Here is a 17,867-nt window from a genome sequence, read left to right on the forward strand (position 1 = left end):
GCATCTCGTGTTAATTGCAGTGTTATAAAAAAAAAAAAAAAAGGTAACGATGCGTTCAAAAAGTCGCTGATTTCCTCACACTGTGGCCGGAAGTAAAGGTTTAGTTTAGATTAATGAAAGAATACATTTAGCCGAGGCCTGACTCGGTTATAAAGGTGTTTTAAATACATCGCGCCACATGGCCCGCATTACACCGCGGACTAATACATCCCATTAATAGCCTCCACGTTAGGTGAACATATTATTATTAGTAATAACATATATATATATATATATATATATATATATATATATATATGTATATATATAGATAGATAGATAGATAGATAGATAGATAGATAGATAGATAGATAGATAGATAGATAGATAGATAGATATAGATCCGGATCTATCAGTTGCACGGAGATGACCTCATGCGCCATCATTCTGTATCTGTGTGGGTAATGCTGAGGTTTAATTTGAGAGCGGGGCCCACGGTCCGGGATTTCCACCGCAGATGAGCGTAATGACCGAGCTGAGTGAAATTACAGTGTCCGCGCCTCCGCTCTGCCAAAATCACAACGTGGAGTTTCTCAAGAAGGCCGATGTTTGTTGTAAATCTCCCTCGCGCGGGACCACAGGCAGTGCCCTCAGTGTGTGTGTGTGTGTGTGTGTGTGTGTGTGTGTGTGTGTGTGTGTGTGTGTGTGTGTGTGTGTGTGTGTGTGTGTGTGTGTGTTGTACTCTATAGTGGCGTAAAATCCCGTTGACCTCGATTAGGTTTTCAGGCACAGTCTCGTCGCTTCAGCTTCTTTATGAGCCCCCCCCGTAAAAAAATAAAACAAATAAAAGAGAGATAAATAGAATCGACACTTTTTTTTAATGTGGAGTCTTGTGGAACAGAATAAGTGTGTGTTTCATTAAAAGAAATAATTGCATAATAAGGTCTGCGGCCTTTCAACAGCAGCTTACGGAGATACTTTGGTCTGATCCGCCTTATTTTGCCTTTGGCAAGCAGCAAGCATTTTATTTTGGAAGGGCGCTGCGTTTCATGAGCCAACCTGCCAAAATGTCCCATTTTTTTATGATTTCATGACGCACGGCATTGATGAATTATTATTTTAAAATGTATCCTATACTGACCGCGTGACAGCACAATGTATTTATTCATTTATTTAAATAGAATGTCACTTCTTTAGACGTGTCTATATTTTGTATAATGATGCAAAGGTAGAATCACGTGAACCACAGGTCATTAACCTCCTCATTAATACAATGATAATTGTGATGCATCATAGTAACAAATAGCAACAACGCTAACTTTTTTGCAGTCATCTGCATTTATTGTATGGTCCTCAGTTGTCTTTTTTATCTACTAAGTTACTTAATTTAAAAAAAAACAGACGGCCTTGAAGGTCACTGAACGTCTCATTGGTCCAGATATTCACACTCGCTACATTATTTTTTTTTAATGGTTAAACTGGCTCTTCACTTCAGACTTATTAATATAAAAAAAATAACACCCGAGAGGAGCCGGGTCCACCGCTCGCGCTAGATTGTCATTAGTTTGACTCGCGTGACGCGGCGAGGCGCTGCAGCCAATGAGCGCGCGGTGTGCGCGCCAAGTGGGAGGCAGAGAATGTTCGATGCAGACGCACAGTGCGCTCCGAGGAAGAGGAGGAACACACTCGGCCGCCACACGCCTCTTCACAACACGGGAGGAAACGAGCATCTAAAGGCGGGTTGTTTTGGAGGGAGAAGAAGGAGGAGGATAACCCGACTGTAAGGATATTAAAAATCAGTTTAACGGCCCTTTCTTTGTCGGAACTTCCTGTTGTTGTTTTCTTATCGAGTGCGGTCTGGTCTGTGCTGCACGTCGGCCCGTCCTGCGTCTTGTCCGCCTCCATGCTAACGAACACAGAGCGTCGCGTTTGAGGACCGTTCAGCGGGGATGTAGCGGAGGGCAAACCCACCTGAAGCCGCTTTATTCGTTCAACGGGAGTGTGTTAACTTTAGTCGAAAGTAAAGGACTTTTTTTTTAAGCTGCTGTTGGTTTTGGGGAACTTGAACACGTCTCTTAAAGTCAACAGACCTTGTTTTTATATATTGATGGTGGGTTGCTTCATGATGACCCCCGCCTGGAGGTCGTAGCTGACCCCCTTTCTCATTCCCCAACACATCTCTTGCACATCTCCCCAATGATGACTATGAGCTCTATATCGGACTCTTTGGTCCCGCCTGATCCCTCCAAATCGGCGTTTTTGGAGTTCGGCGGCCACGGCTACCCCGGACACCAGCAGCCGTCCCCCGGCCTGTCCCACTACCCGGTCCACGGTCTGCACGCGGTCGGCCCCTCGCAACACGACGGACCCTTCTCCTCCGGCGCCGCCTCGTACGGTCGCCCGCTGGGATACCCGGCCTATCACAGCCCCGTGAGCGCGCACCATCCCGGTGCCTACCTGCCCTATCAGCACGGGGGTCACGGCGGCGCGCTTGGACACAGCAGACTGGAAGATGCGGGTAGGTTTGCGAGGACGTTTCATAGAAAATATGAATTTGTCTTTTACATCTGCAGCGTGCTCTTGCCACCAGATTTGTGTATCCTGTAAATATTATGAGTGGAGTCTTTGCACATGGGCCTAACGACCGCGTGGACATCGCTCATTTATTTAACGGCGTTTCGGGTACCGCTGAGTCGGAGCTGACAGATCTCCAAGAAAATAAAGCAAAACAAAGAAGGGGAGAGCTCTCAGCCAATCAGAACCGTTTGTTTCATTAGGACGTGACTTATGTGATATTTTAATGGGCCCTACTTTTTTTTATATTTTAATGTATTTCATTGTGTCGCCTTAAAAAGAAAAAGGCAAAGGCCCAAGTCAAAATGATGTTTCTTTTACTGTCACAGAAGACCTTAAATGCATCAATACGCACAAACTGAATTTAAGAGAAATCCCGGGGGTCGGGATTATTCTTCACAGATGTTATATATATATATATATATATATATATATATATATATATATATATATATATATATATATTTATATAATGGTGGAAATGGTTTCTATGGTGTAAAAAAAACAACATAAAAATGAACCACAGTGGAGTAGAATAATTGGATCCACACACAGCTCGGCCACAGCGCCGTGTTTAGTGTACTTAGGGGTTGGTCGGGAGATGAGTTCAAGGCCCGCGGAGACCGTGCGACTCTCCACAAGCAGCAGCCGACACCGGGCCTGCGGTGTCCCGCAGCGGCCCGGGAGCTGCGGCCCTTCCGAACCCTCAGCCCATCTTCTCCCCGATGCTGCTCCACACACACACGCACACACCAAGAGGCCTGTAGTAATAATAGTAATAATAATAATAATAATCACACCTGACAAGATGACCAGAAATATTTGTAGAATTCGATTTTTTTTTTAAAGTTAATTATACCAGAAATATTTTACTTTAATGTTTGTATTTCTTTCTTAATAAAATACCACACCAATAACATTTGAGACGAAACAGTTTATTTTAATAATCAATTTTAAATATGCATTAAATTACTTTTCGACCTTTCCCCGCTGTGAGAGATAACGATGACTTTAATTCACGGACCACCCATTTAAATATAGACTGTAGAAAGTAGCCTTTATGTCTGATGACGTATGTCTTTAAGAAAGTGACGTTGCGTAAAAAAAAAAAAAAAAAAATGCAACAACAAAAAAATGATTAGGTTCATGTGATCCACTTGTTTTATTAGATCCTTCATTGTTCTGATAATTGGTAGTGAAGAAGAGCGGTCCGTAAGTGTCTGCTTGTCAATTGTCATACATGTTACATTATTGTTCACAGATGTAAAGCCTGATCATATACTACTGCTAATGATAATAATAATAATTATTATTATAACACCAATCCTTGTTTACATATTCAATTAGAGAATATGAATGCTCCATGTGCACGGCCTCCATTTTTCAGCACAAAACTTCTTATTTTGTTCATTTAAAATAGTGTACAGTTACAAGAAAAACGGTGCCTACAAAAAAGTTCAAGGACGTAAAAATATTGTTACACATTTATACATTTAAATACAGCAGAAACATGTGAGAAACTAAAGTACAATCGTCTATTTAATTCAAGTAAAGTGATTTCATCCCAACTCAAATTTGTGCCATTTCTATTGTTTCTATATCTACGACTGTAAATCATTTAATTAAAAGTTAAATTCAAAGTTTCCTTCAAAACATTTTTTTATGATCAATAGTGAGTGAAAGCCCCGCCTCAGCACTTTCAACCTGCGTTCTCAGCTCATCTCTACAAATAAAGTGCCGCTACTAGAAATAATAAAAAAAAAAAAAAAAGACCCCGGCTCAACAAAACACACTTGATATCTCTTTATCACAATTATACTTCCATCTTCTAATCTTGCAAAAAAAAAAAAAAAAAAAAAAAAAAGTTGCTTTACTTTGAACTGACAACATATATTTCGGACGTCGGCAACAGAAAATGCTGCATTGCTTCCGTCGGCTGTGAACCATGGTTAAACACAATAGATCACCATGTTCTTTGGGAGTGGCGTTGACAGTACTTCATATGCAGCGCTGCTCCCAGTTCCCAAATAAATCAAATTCAATTTCTCTTATTGGAGTTTTATAACGGTTCTGAAGTCAGACCTCGCTGCTGTCCAGCTGAAGGACCTTTAGAGGAACAAATAGGGTTATTTCTGTAGTTTCTTGCGAGGGGGGGGGGGGCTCCACTTCAATACCTTTCTACATGTTTGGTCTTAATAAGGTAAGACCCACAGAAGAAGAAGAGAATAAAAAGGGTTTATTTAAGCAGCAGGGTGGTCTGAGGGACCCTAAACAATGAAGCAAAGCCAACAAAACACACGGGTTTAAAACACAGTTGTGCTGGTCGGAAAATGGACTCTCTCACGTTTTCTCTTTTTTTAAAAGTGACCCATCTCGGAGTGCCCTTTGTGCCCCCCCCCCCTCGGTGTCGCGGCGCTGCCGTCCCTCCCTGTAACGCGTCTCTGTTACAGAACCCGAGCGTCTTGTGGGGCCCTCGGCTCGTCCACAGCTGTTCTCTCCTGCCACTGCAGGCGATGAGCTCATGTCATAACAGAGATCAGCGTGGGCGGACGGACACGGTCCTACAGAGAGGAAAAACAACAAAAGCCAAAGAAGTTGTCTCGGCCGTAAAGAGAGGATTCATCTTTTCATTACTCTCGTGACGTCGTATGTCATGACACCTTGTGGCTTTTTTTAAATCCACCAACATGTGTTCTCACAGGATTGTTTTGTTGTCGCAGAATTGTACAAAGCCTTATGTTTCGAAACATTACAAATTCAGATTTTAGATCACTGCTGACACGGCAATTTGATTCCGTTTTGAGTTTGAATCCTAGATGAGTTGAGCCGCTTTGCTGTAATAAAACGGTTGAGCCCGAGTGTTGCTTTATGGTTTATTAGTTGTTGTTTTATTTCCTGTGAAATGAATGAATGTTGCTGTTTACACTCTAACAGAGGAATGGATTTCTGGTTTTCCTTTATATCTACATAGCACTGACATGTTACGTAACTTTTTTTATGAAATAGAAATGTTCATAAGCAATCATTAAAAAAAAAAAAAAAAAAACATACGATGAGGAAAAAAAGGCTCAAAAAGCTAAAAATGTGTCAAAAAACGTGTCGGTAGATAACAAGCGAAGACATTTTAAAAGGGGTTCAGTGTCTTGTTGCAGGACGCGGAGGTGTTTTTTCAGGGGGTTTTCAGTTGTTTGGTGTCCGGTACTCTCAGGGTAACATTGTGCTCCTCTCCTCCAGAACACGAGAAGCCCACGACGGTGATCGAGAACGGGGAGGTGCGGCTGAACGGGAAGGGGAAGAAGATCAGGAAGCCGCGGACCATTTACTCCAGCCTGCAGCTCCAGGCCCTCAACCAGCGCTTCCAGCAGACCCAGTACCTCGCCCTGCCCGAGAGGGCCGACCTGGCGGCCAAACTGGGCCTGACGCAGACCCAGGTACACTTTTAGCTGGGTGCACTCTTATCTTAAAAAAAAAAAAAAAAAAGGCTAAAAATGAGTCACTGTTGGAGAAGATACGTGGGAAATTAAAAGATGATTTCTCTAATGAGCGTAAGCACAAAAGGACAAAAATGAAGCGACATTTTATACTTTATTAAAAAATAAAAACGCAACTCATCTGTGATGACAGGAGCAGGAAACATTTCTAATTTGAACTAAGTGTTGGCTAATTTCTCTGTTTTAGGGCGTGTGTGTATCATCTCACCTTAGGGAAGCATGACTCACTGTGACTCACTGAGTCCCTGCAACGCATGACTGAAACATCAGCATCAACACAGCACACACGCGTCTTTATTTCTATGGGAAATAGGCCTGAGAGTCATTCTAGAATCTCTGCCGTGGTCGACTTGTCTCTGCAGAGTTGAACTGAAGTGTTCCGTGGTTCTCAGTGAAATGGCAATAATGCATAATGCCGGTACAGAAGCCTGTGTGGGTTGTGACTGTGACTCCACATTAACATGCCTGCAGTCGAGGTTAAGGGGAAGACTGGGTTTGCCTCTCAATGCTTTTTTTATCCGTTTATTTTCTCCCACAACGTACACACACACACACACACACACACGTGCTGTCAAAGCCAAATAAAAGCCTCGTGGTGGCCATTTTGTCTGTCACATGAAGTCAATGAAGCCGACACAATGGAGGCTGTCGTGTTGGACGAGTGATGTTTTTCTTGAAATTAGAAATTAGACATTTTGTTACAAATAAATGTCTAATTTGCTAAACGTCCATTGATATCCATTTGATTATAGCTCTGGAAACAATCCCCCAATCAACAGGACAGATATTGGCATTGCAGGTTTATTTTTTTATTTTTTGCATTATTGCAAACATTTCCTTTCCTCTTTTCCGTCTGTGAATCACAATCTCATTAATCTGAGTTAAGACCAGCGTGTCCATGCGGCCTGTAGGGAGACTGTTTCCTCATTTTCTTTAATGCAGAGGGAAACAGTTCCGTTTCATCTTTAAACAGATCTATTTTGGAAGGACTTGTGCCATTATTAACTACAAGCAGAAAATAAAACATATGGACTATGTCTAGATAGTCATTATCTTGCTTTGCCTTGCCGTTTATTCGATTCAGACCTCATGCTCTGCGCTACAGAGGTAAAGAGCAGAAGCAATAAACACAGAAGCCCCAAAGTTGAGAAAAAAAATGATATTGAGTTTCGCTATGAAATATAATACCTTAAGAATGACGATACTGCACTCTTCCTTTGGTTAATCCTCAGGAAGTAAAAGAAGGAAACAGTCTACTAACAGAATGTGTTCTTTGCTAGCATGTTAGCCATAACTTCACAGGATAGAATGAGTATTTACAGCTATCCTATCAATGTTCAGCTTTTATTAAAATCAATATACAACTGTAACAGTTTAATAATTTAAATAATGTAATATAGAGGAACCTTAAACATACCAAAAGATGAGCTAGCAGCTAATGAGAGCTGCTAAGCTAGCTACCTTTAGCAGGTGTTAGCTGTTCTTTCCCTTCTTCATGAATGGATTTAAAGTGTAAGTGTAAGTGAATTGGAAAAATAAAACAAAAAAACTGAATTACCAAGATGTCTGTTCATTCAAATATATATTTTTCAATTTCAAATAATAGTTTCGGGAAAGAGAATGGGTAAATTCAGTGTTAGCTTGGCTAGCCGTTAGCTATTTCAAGTTGCAGCTAGCTTTCATTTGATAGAACTGTTCCGCGTTCAGAGCAAATTCAAAGAGATATTTTCACAGAATAAATGTTTCTATGACAGCATACATTTTTCATAACATGTCGAAAAGACAGATCCAGGTCTCGACTCAAATTGGACCAAATATGGAAGCTAGTTGGGCTACTGTGTTTCTGGCTTTGTAAGGCTGTGTAGTTATCAAATATCACGAGCACACGAGTTCATCCAAAAAATCATACATGACACATACAAGCCCAAACCATGTTCGTCATCGTTACCACACAGCCTAATGAATAGACCTACTCTATGTAGAAATTAGCTCAGTCGTGTAGATGTAAATATAATAATTGTTCTAAAAGTCATATGTTTTGATACTCTTTGGTAATGCTCTGTAGCGTTATCAAAGACGGGCCACATTACACATGTTGAAAAGTGAAGGTTTGAGTAGTGAACATTGGGATAGATGCAGCAGGACTGTTTGAAATACGAGACACGCATGTGCACTGAGCAGCTATTAAAAGCATCTGATGTCATCAGAGGAACCGTCCTGATCCCATATGAATTAACCACCGCGGCGATGTTTACACTGGCAGTGAGAGATGATCCGTTCAGTTGCCTTTTGTAGTGGCGAAGTGGTTTGGAATGCGGTCGGCTGCACGCTTGTCGAAGAAGAAGCTCATTGTCTGTCTGCTTTGAGGTGTTTTCGGATCAGGGAAAGTGGGCTTTGACTGATTGTATTATAGTCTTAACGGTGTGCAATTTAAGGATCTGGCTGTAGTTGGAGGAATGCAGACACTTTTTTGTGGGCTTAGGATAAACAATATGGGTGCTTGCTTTTTTTTTTTTTTTTTTTTTTTAACGGGTCCCTCTTTTCTGTGAATACTTGCCCTTTTTTGTCGAGATGACACTTTTTTAGAATTAGATATGTTATGAAAAGGTGTTTCCCACAGTGTGCCTACTAATTATTGCCTTATTTCCTGGAAACACCTTCTGTAGCAGGAAGTACCACAAAAGTGTTTTCAGAGTACTTTGCCGGATATTAATAAGTCTGTCTGTCGACAGATTTTACATCACAACCATGCAAGACGCACTCACCAAACTGTAGTAGATACAATTTTTTTTAAAAAAGGTAGAGTTCGAAGATGGGTGTGGTCTGAGCATGGGTGCAGGAAGTAGGAAGTGGGGAAGGGGACCCAAGGCAATTTCCAAGTCCGTCACGAGACGTCATGGATCTCCATAGACTTACATTGGCCAGAGAGCGCTTGTTCTGGACGTGAGGCATGTTTGAGTCCTTCATTTTCTCAATGGAAAATAAAATTGGTGATAATCACAGATTTTGCAGAGTCATCCAATGAGCAATCAAAGTCAGTGGTGGAAGCTAGAAACTCTAACCTCTAACCTTGTTGCGCGCCAATGAAGTGCAACGTTACTCAGTTTTTCTCCGGAGCAGTTATAATTTCATATTTTTACTTTATGATGAAACATTGTAAATATGGACATTTGTGAAGGGAGGAAAAAAGCAAGACTACATGTAACGTATCGCACGATGTCGTGTGTTTCAGGCGCGTCCCTCTCTGGTGGCGACGCAGTAAATAGACGGAGACACAGAACAGCTTGTGTTGAAGCACTCGGCCCACTGTGCATATATGTAGCTGTAGGAGCTCGTAGCCTATGGTGCACATACACGCATTGCTCGCATGCATGGAGACAAACACACACACACACACACACACACACACTTGCAGATAGCGATCACGCGCCACATCTCGACCCTGCCTTCATGCCATTAGGCCGGCAGCCAACCGTTTTCCATCTAAATCTCCAATGCTCCCAGACGCTGCTGAGAAATGGCACGTAGCACGGTTCTAGCATTTTTCCTTGAAACACTCTCTATCTCTGTCCATCTCACACACACACACACACACACACACACACACACACACACTGCCCATACAGCTTAAACCGCCAGCCAAATGGACGCCTCCTATTTCTAAAAATCCCAGCAACCGTTTTTCACCCAGTATTCAAGAATACACACACACACACACACACACACACACACACGGCGGCACCTGGCCTGCCTCTCAGCCACCCTCCTCCGCTAATGCCGGTGTCACTGGCCCCTGCCGTCGGCGCTGCCGTCGGCTCCGTGTTGCTGCTGGAATATGAAACCAATAATTACGGCAGAAATCCTGTCACTGAGGCTGCATTTGCTTAACGTGCTGTTGATTGACTCGCGGGGCTCGTAGCGCTCCGCGCGCTCACTCGAGGGTTTCGTTAGCGCTCTGCAGGCGCTGACGCATCACAATGTGTCTGTCGATTGTTGCTTACAATTTCTTTTTCTTTTCTTTTTTTTGGATATGAGTGCAATTGACTAAATATAGAAATTGGAGAGAGAGTTTAAAGCGCAAGTTAATTTCTTAATAAAAAAGCATTATGTGGTGTAATTACAATGGCATTGCTTCTTTATGGAGTGGTGCTTTCATTTTATGCATTTGCCACCATCCATACTAAATTCTAAGCGGCTGACGTCAGCAGATACGCTGGAACAATAGAGATCACATTAAATGTCAAGTTTCGTTTGATGATGGCGGAGTGGGCTCATTTATTTTCCACATATTTAGAGTCTATTAGAGCTGTCTGAAATAAAAACATTTTATATATATAATAAAATATCCTCCATAGACCACTTCAACCGTCTTCATAAATACCTATAAAACTCCCAGGGTAATAATTCCAAGGACTTTCAGCGCGGAGGAGAAAACAGCTTTGGTGCCAAGAGTTTTTTTTTTTCTTCTTCTTCTTCTTCTTCTTCTTCTGCCGCGCAGCACCAATCCCTTTGGGCGTTCGCTTTCTTTTCCCTTTCACGGCCAAGTCAAAAAAAACAGTTTGACGCAATAGTATCACTGGCTGACTGCGTGTAATTATTTATGATTCATTTGTGTTCCCGCTTAACTGACAGGTTGCCCGAGAGGCGCGGTTGTGTAATTTGATGCTCAATTTGCCAGCGTGCAGGAAACTTGAGAACGCGCCAGTTAAGACAACAATGCGAACCGAACGGTCTCTAACCGCAGAGAAATGATAGTGGTGACACGCCGCTCCACGTTCTGTTATGTTGCGATAGCGCCGTGTCCGTCCTGTTCACACACGAACCTCACATTCTCGTGATGGGACCGTCACCCGTTTCATAACGCGGAGCAGCGGTGTTAAAAATCACTGCGTTATTTTACCTCCCTACGTTGTAATCGTAGCGTATTCTAAACATTACGTTACAATACTCTGACATTCCTGCAGAGGCGCTGTCAGTGTTCGTCACAGTGACATTATGGAGGCACACCGAACGCTGCTTTTTGTATCTATTATATAACTTTTTACAATTAGCAGTTCACTTGACCGGCTCTTTAGAAACTAATTGTAGGCTCCTTTACTGTATCTGTAGCAGGTGTGTCTGTGATTGGTGGGGCGCAATATGATCAGTGTATCATCATCTATTGTATTTTTGTCATATTATTTGCTGAGGGTGTTGCCCTTCATTCCGTTTGAACCAATGGCCCGATAACCTGATCGACTGCAGTGGCAAAGCTGTCCGGTCCAGTTAACAGAATGTCTGCCCGTTTCTTAACTGGCACTCTTGTTTATTTAATAATGAACTAGAACATAGCTCGAGTAAACACTAGAGTGGATATAGTCAAATGTATCTCCGTCTTGGCACAGAAAACAGTATTTTACCGTTTCTACCGGTTCTGTTTGTTTTAACGTAACAGATTTAATGTTACGTTTACGTGGTTTCTGTTAACGCAATAAGGCCGTGAACAGAAACCAATATTTGTCTATTTCTGCCCGTTTTAACGTTACTTATTTACACACTGCACTAGAGTTTAAAAGGATTACAGTATTTTAAATGAAATCTAAGAGCAGCAAATACAGAAGAGGCGTATTCTCATATGTGGGCGTGTTAAAGTTAAACTGTTAAGTAGCATAGTTAATGTGATAAAAAAATACATTTTACACGGCAGATGGGGTTTTCTGGTCTGGAAACACTGGTTGTTCTTCAACAGTGTGGATGTCACTACAGTCAGTGCTTCAGTTAATTTGCAAAGATCTGTGTATGTGTCCTCTAGTAGTGCTGTGATGTCGGGTATTCAAGGGACTGTGATGAACGGAGAACGCAGATCACACTGTTGTGAAGTAAACTAAGACGCTTTCACTAAAATTTTATTTGAAAAAATATCACGATGTATCGTACAGGGTCCCCCAATACCCGTAGTAACTCTTTCCCTTTCCTTGTCCTCCAGGTGAAAATATGGTTCCAAAACAAACGGTCCAAATACAAGAAGATCATGAAGAACGGGCCCTGTGGACCTGAGGGAGACCACCTCGCCCCCCCGCCCGCCTCCTCCTCGTCTCCCTGCTCTCTGTGGGACATCAGCATGGCCGCCAAAGGCGCGCCGGTGCACTCTGGAGGATACATGAACAATTTTGCTCACTGGTACCCGGGACACCAGCAGGACTCCATGCCGAGGACTCAGATGATGTGACGGTCTGGAGGACGCGACGCTTCGGGACAAATTATGGATTTATGCCAGCTGACTGGAGCTGTTCGGGACACGGATAGGGTCATGGATCCGAGCCACGCTGGAGGCAAAAATAACATAACTGGCAGAGATCAATTGCATTAAACAGATACTGTGGCTTTCCTTTAAGCTGGTCTACTAAAAAATATAATATCTTAACCATGACTATTTAAGGCTGTTCACACTCCCAACTTGTCAAACACGATAGCTTAGTCAGTTGACGTCACGTACGCAACGTGCTTAACTTGCGTCGCGTAGCATACCTAACCTACAAACACAGGACTTTCACCCAGGAGAGCACTCTTCATGTCCTGTGTGAAAACAACTTATGCGTGAAACTGACTTGTTTTAACACACACACACACACACACACACAATGTACTTTAATCTATGTCGAGTACCGCACTTCACTTGCATACAGAACTTAAGTAACGTAACAAACGTACTTATTTTAACCCGAACCATGATCACAAACTCAACTTCTGTCACGAATGCAGCGTTAGCCCCGTGTCAAAGTCTGTCGGACTACAGACACTACGTTAACAAAAACGACACTAAAGGGTTATTATTATTATTATTATTACTCAGTGGGTTAAAAAGTGACGACAAGGGGAAGTGAGCAGGCGTCCGTATGTGACAAGTTAGGAGTGCGAACGCGTTGCGGTGGCAGCAACCCCAGAGTGCACTGAATAGAGCAAGGGCTTGTTTAATAATAAACTCCTTATTAATAATAATTTGTAAAAAGGGTGAGTGTGTTATTTCTTCTTTCAAAAAAGTGAACAAAGTCTGACTTCACTTCAGCCAGTCAAGTTATTTCTGCCTCCAGAGGACCTCGCCCTGCCAGGACATTTGTGATTATTAAGCTACAACTCAAAGCTAGTGCCGGCCCTGCGTCTCTGGTTCTGGACGTTTCAGGGTTTTTGTTTCTTTTTTCTTTTCTCCGTCTATTCAGTGGCTTACGGTGTGGCGGGTACGCGTGTGAAACGAAGGCTTCTTCAGGGCTTCTTTATAGTTGGTCTTTATGGATCCGAGTCAAAAAGGACCTTCTGGTTTGCTAATGTTGAGAGCCAGATCAGATTAAAGAACCAGAAGGAAAGAAGTTCTTTTGACTGTTGTGTGTATTTTTGTAATTCTGACAGGGTGTAACACTATTAAGGGTCTGTGGAGCATAGAGACCTATTTACGGGACGTTGATTACAGCACCAGCAGACGCTCTGATAAGGTGTATGAACAAGCAGACATTTATTTTATGGTACTTATAATCCCCCATTTTTTTTTTTTAGGACTATATGGGAATAGGCACTGAATCCACACGGTTACTTAATTGTAGCAGTCAAATTTTATAGATATATATATATATATTTTTCATTGTAATAAATGATCCGAGTCCAACAGAAGACTCCAGACATGTATTTGAAAGCTACAGTGGGAACAGAAGTCACACCAGGTCATTTTCAGTGCTCAGAGAGGCTTTGGTGGTTCATAACGCTGCGCAACAGGGATGAATCAAATGCAATTGTAATTGTGAACATTTCATGTTTGTTTGGTTTTTTTTATTCTCTGACAGATTTTAGTTTTGGTTGCGGTCAGTTTAAATGTTCCATCCCAACATTTTCTTTTTCTGCTCACCTCCTGAAGTTATATATATATACATATATATATATATATATATGTATATATATATATATATATATATACACACATATATATATATATATATATATATATATATATATATATGTGCTATGAACTGTTGACCTGAATTTATTCAGCAACCTCTTAAAATACTGAGTTCATATTTTGCCAGTAATCTATTGGCTATGCGTCAGGACATGCTATGTTATTTGAAATAAATCAAACCCAGTGATCATTGCCACCCTATTCCACTTTGTTTGTTTAACTTGCATCCAACGTTTGCTTTTGCACTTTTTGAACTGACGATATCGCACCGAGGCTCCGGGTGACGCGTCGCTGAGGCGACCTGTTCCCTCTCGGTCTATGGGTTCCTGTGTGCTCCAGTGGCCTGGAGCCACTTTTCTCTAAAGTCGTAAATCAGAAGAAGCGGGTCACGTCTTTTTGCCCCCGCAAACATCTGGAAAAGCAGAACGAGTCGTCAAACACCGTCAATGATTTTATAAAATGACCACGTCAATTATAGGCAATTTAGGACACAGCTTGTTAAATAAAGCTTTCACTCCGACGCTGTAATTATCTGTAATTGTCAGTCGAGGGAATATCCTTCTGCCTCTGGGCCTTGAAGGAAAAGGCTGGGAAGTAGTGGATTACATCCAACGGGATTACTGAGGGCTAATCCTTTCACAACAAAATGGATGTGTTGAATGAATATTACAAAAATGCATTTCGTACATCATTGTATTATGCTGCGTTAGGCTAGGTCGTTTTCTGTCTGGGGTTTCATTCTAACACTCCTTTTGGAGATTATGTGACAGAGTGGGGATCTTCACTTCATCATTTTATTTTATTCCAAAAACAAAAAAAAGAAAGTAGAATATATATTCTATTACCGCTTTAAAGCGATCCAGCGGACAAGAGAACACTTCATTTGTGTCTTTGTGTCTTAAAAGATTGTAAAATATTTTATTTATTTTTTTAAATTTCCTGGCAAAGGACTCCACGGGTTGAAAAGTATGTGCTGCTTATAGAGCAAAAGGTTTGTTTAACACACGTTGATGGAACCAGTACAGTTGGGACTATAGGGCTGGTTAAAAGAATGAACTGTGTAGCTGGTCTGTATGCTAGCTAACGTTCAGCCTCATTGAGATCCTGACAAAACTACAAACGCTAGCTTTTTCCATAGTTATTTCTTCCATTCAAGTAGTCGATTAATATACAAGTCGTCTACATATATATATATACACGTATATATATATATATATATATATATATATATATATATATATATATATATATATATGTGTATATACATATATATGTATATATATACATATATATATATATACGTGTATATATATATATATATATATATGTATATACGTGTATATATATGTATATATATATATATACGTGTATGTATATATATATATATATATATATATACGTGTATATATATATATATATATGTATATACATGTATATATATGTATATATATATATATACGTGTATGTATATATATATATATATATATATATATATATATATATAAGGAAACATCTCTTTCAATATATTTCAATAGCTAGGGTTTTACCATCGTGGTATCTTTTATTTTGACATTTTAGATTTGCTTCCTGTGAGATATCATTGACTTTATATTGTGACTTTACTGTTGTAAATATTACTGTTGCTGCTCTAGGAAATCATTTTGTTGCATTTAAAATGTAAATCCATTCTAATCCTGTTCACAATTCATTTTTATTTTTGAAAGAATATTAAACAGCAGTTATTGAGTAATTCAAAAGAACCAATAAGAGTATCGATAAAGAACCAAACCGATGAGGAGAATCAACATGATCCGTCTCTAGACATAAGGCCTGTGTGAAACTGATCATTTGAAGCCACAAACGGTGACGAAATTGTACGACTCCAGTATAACCGCAAAGTATTCACGACATGCGTTTTTCATTTAAAACTAGATGCACACACATCGTGCAGGTGTGTTTGATGATTGCCTCCCGTCTAGACCACAAGCACATCAGACGTGTTCTCCACTCTCACGCTGCCGTCTGCACGCTAAACCGCTCCCCGTGAAGCGCTTCATGTTGACTTTTTAACGCTTCCTCTGAAGCGTGTCGTTCCTGACCGCTGTTTAGAAGCACGCTAAAATCAATTAACAGATAAACAACACACTATGTGTACACATAGGTACAGTATGGACTTTTTTTTAGAGTATCAATGTTTTTTTCACAGTAAAAGAAAACTAAATACTTGATAACAGTGTGAACGTCGGAGAAAGTGACATGGTGATTGGATAAAGTGCAGCCGACTCGTGGCTGAAGATCAGATGGATGAAATAAGACCTGGCGCCATCTTGGATACTGGTTTAAAAGATGCACTTGGCGGGAGGACGCAGGACTCTGGTGCGATGAGAGGAGGCGGAGTCTGTGTTGAAATGAATGGACAGCGTTGCCCTGATGTAACGTGTTTTATGTCAAGATGTCGACCGTATTATCTGCCCAGACAATTGTCTTATTGCTGCCATTTACATTCCTCCTGATGCAAAATTTTAAAAAAAATGCAATACAGGAAATATATTTTTTTTTACTTGTGTAGAAAATGGACTACCAACCTACTGCTGCATAATAACAATACATGATCCTCAGTTTAAGTTATTACATAAAGGTCTTATTGGTATTTAGAGTGAAGATATAAGTACCCATTCTATAACATAGACATTCATTCATTGTTAAAATGAATAACGCTGATATTTGCGTGTCCATCCAACTATTCATCCTCCTGTTTTTAAAAAGGAAAGCACTTGTCTGTCTTAGTCCCCACCCTTTAATGTATTACTTTCCTGAAGTGTACTTTCAGACGTTACTTAATAATAATACATTTATTTTGTACTGCGCTTTAAAAAAAAAGGTAACAATAAATTACAATATGAACAAAAATAGATGACATAGCAATAAGGAACAACACAAAAACATTCATAACTAATGTCACAGGTGAGTTTTAAGTGCAGCTGAGGTGCTGGGGGAGAGATTTCCAGACGGGGGGGGGGGGGGGGGTGCAATGGAGAAGGCCCTGTCCCCCCAGGTCTGAAGCTTGGACAGAGTAGGGGGGTAGGGGGGGTAAGGAGGTTGCGGGTTGGGAGCGTGTCGATGCAGGAGTTCTGAAGGTATGAAGGGGTTTAGGGTTATGAAGGGCTTTGTATGCGATGAGGAGAATCCTGAAGCGGATTATTTGCCAGTGGAGGTTTTGACACAACAAAGTCTGTGTTCTGCATATTTAGAACTCGGACCTGGTCCAAGAAGCAAGTTTACCGAGTTATCCAGATAAAACCTGAAGCCTCTAGAGGTCCCTAAAGAGAGTTCCTACGATACGTGGTGGGTGTTTTTGCTGAGAACGTCTACTGATGGAAGTGTGTTCATCATGTTAGTGCATTCACATATCAATAGTCTTATTCCCAATGGAACATTTTCTGATTATGTAACATTATGCTCATAGTACCCGAATACTATCGGCATGTCCGACAACGCTTTGGGAACATGCATCTTCGTTGGGGCATTTACTGCGGTTTTCTAGCCTGTTCATGTGTTGTACACAGGTTGTACACAGGTTGTACACAAACCGACTAGCCAACAGTTTGCAGAGATGCATGTCCAAAACAAACTGCAACATAGTACAAAAAAAAAAAAAAAAGTTATTCCAACAATTTTCTTTTCAAGACAAAATATTTTTGAGATGGCTGTATGAGCGCTATAACATGACCACAGGTCTGTTGTAGAAAAGTGGGCGACTGTACGTCGGTGTTGGGATAATGTTGGGATAGCAGTTTGGCTGAAGTATTTTTGCCCCAGCAAGACATAACGTGAATCCAGTGTTTTAATCAGTGATCTGGCGTCCTTTCATAGGTGCGGTGTTATTCCTGTCATGTGTA

General features: G+C 40.9%; 1 protein-coding gene across 1 annotated transcript; it reads left to right on the forward strand.

The window, feature by feature from the left end:
- Positions 1 to 1,679: 1,679 nt before the first annotated feature.
- dlx4a (distal-less homeobox 4a) lies at positions 1,680 to 13,906 on the forward strand. The gene is made up of 3 exons (XM_068731537.1): positions 1,680 to 2,497; positions 5,788 to 5,984; positions 12,010 to 13,906. The coding sequence occupies exons 1-3, from the start codon at positions 2,176 to 2,178 to the stop codon at positions 12,250 to 12,252; spliced, it is 762 nt and encodes a 253-aa protein (XP_068587638.1). The 5' UTR covers positions 1,680 to 2,175; the 3' UTR covers positions 12,253 to 13,906.
- The last annotated feature ends 3,961 nt before the right edge of the window (positions 13,907 to 17,867 follow it).

Source organism: Cebidichthys violaceus, unplaced genomic scaffold (genome assembly GCF_023349555.1).
Source record: "Cebidichthys violaceus isolate CVI_PGR_0920_01 unplaced genomic scaffold, fCebVio1.0.p SCAF_52, whole genome shotgun sequence".
In the NCBI taxonomy this organism is placed as follows: Eukaryota; Metazoa; Chordata; class Actinopteri; order Perciformes; family Stichaeidae; genus Cebidichthys; species Cebidichthys violaceus.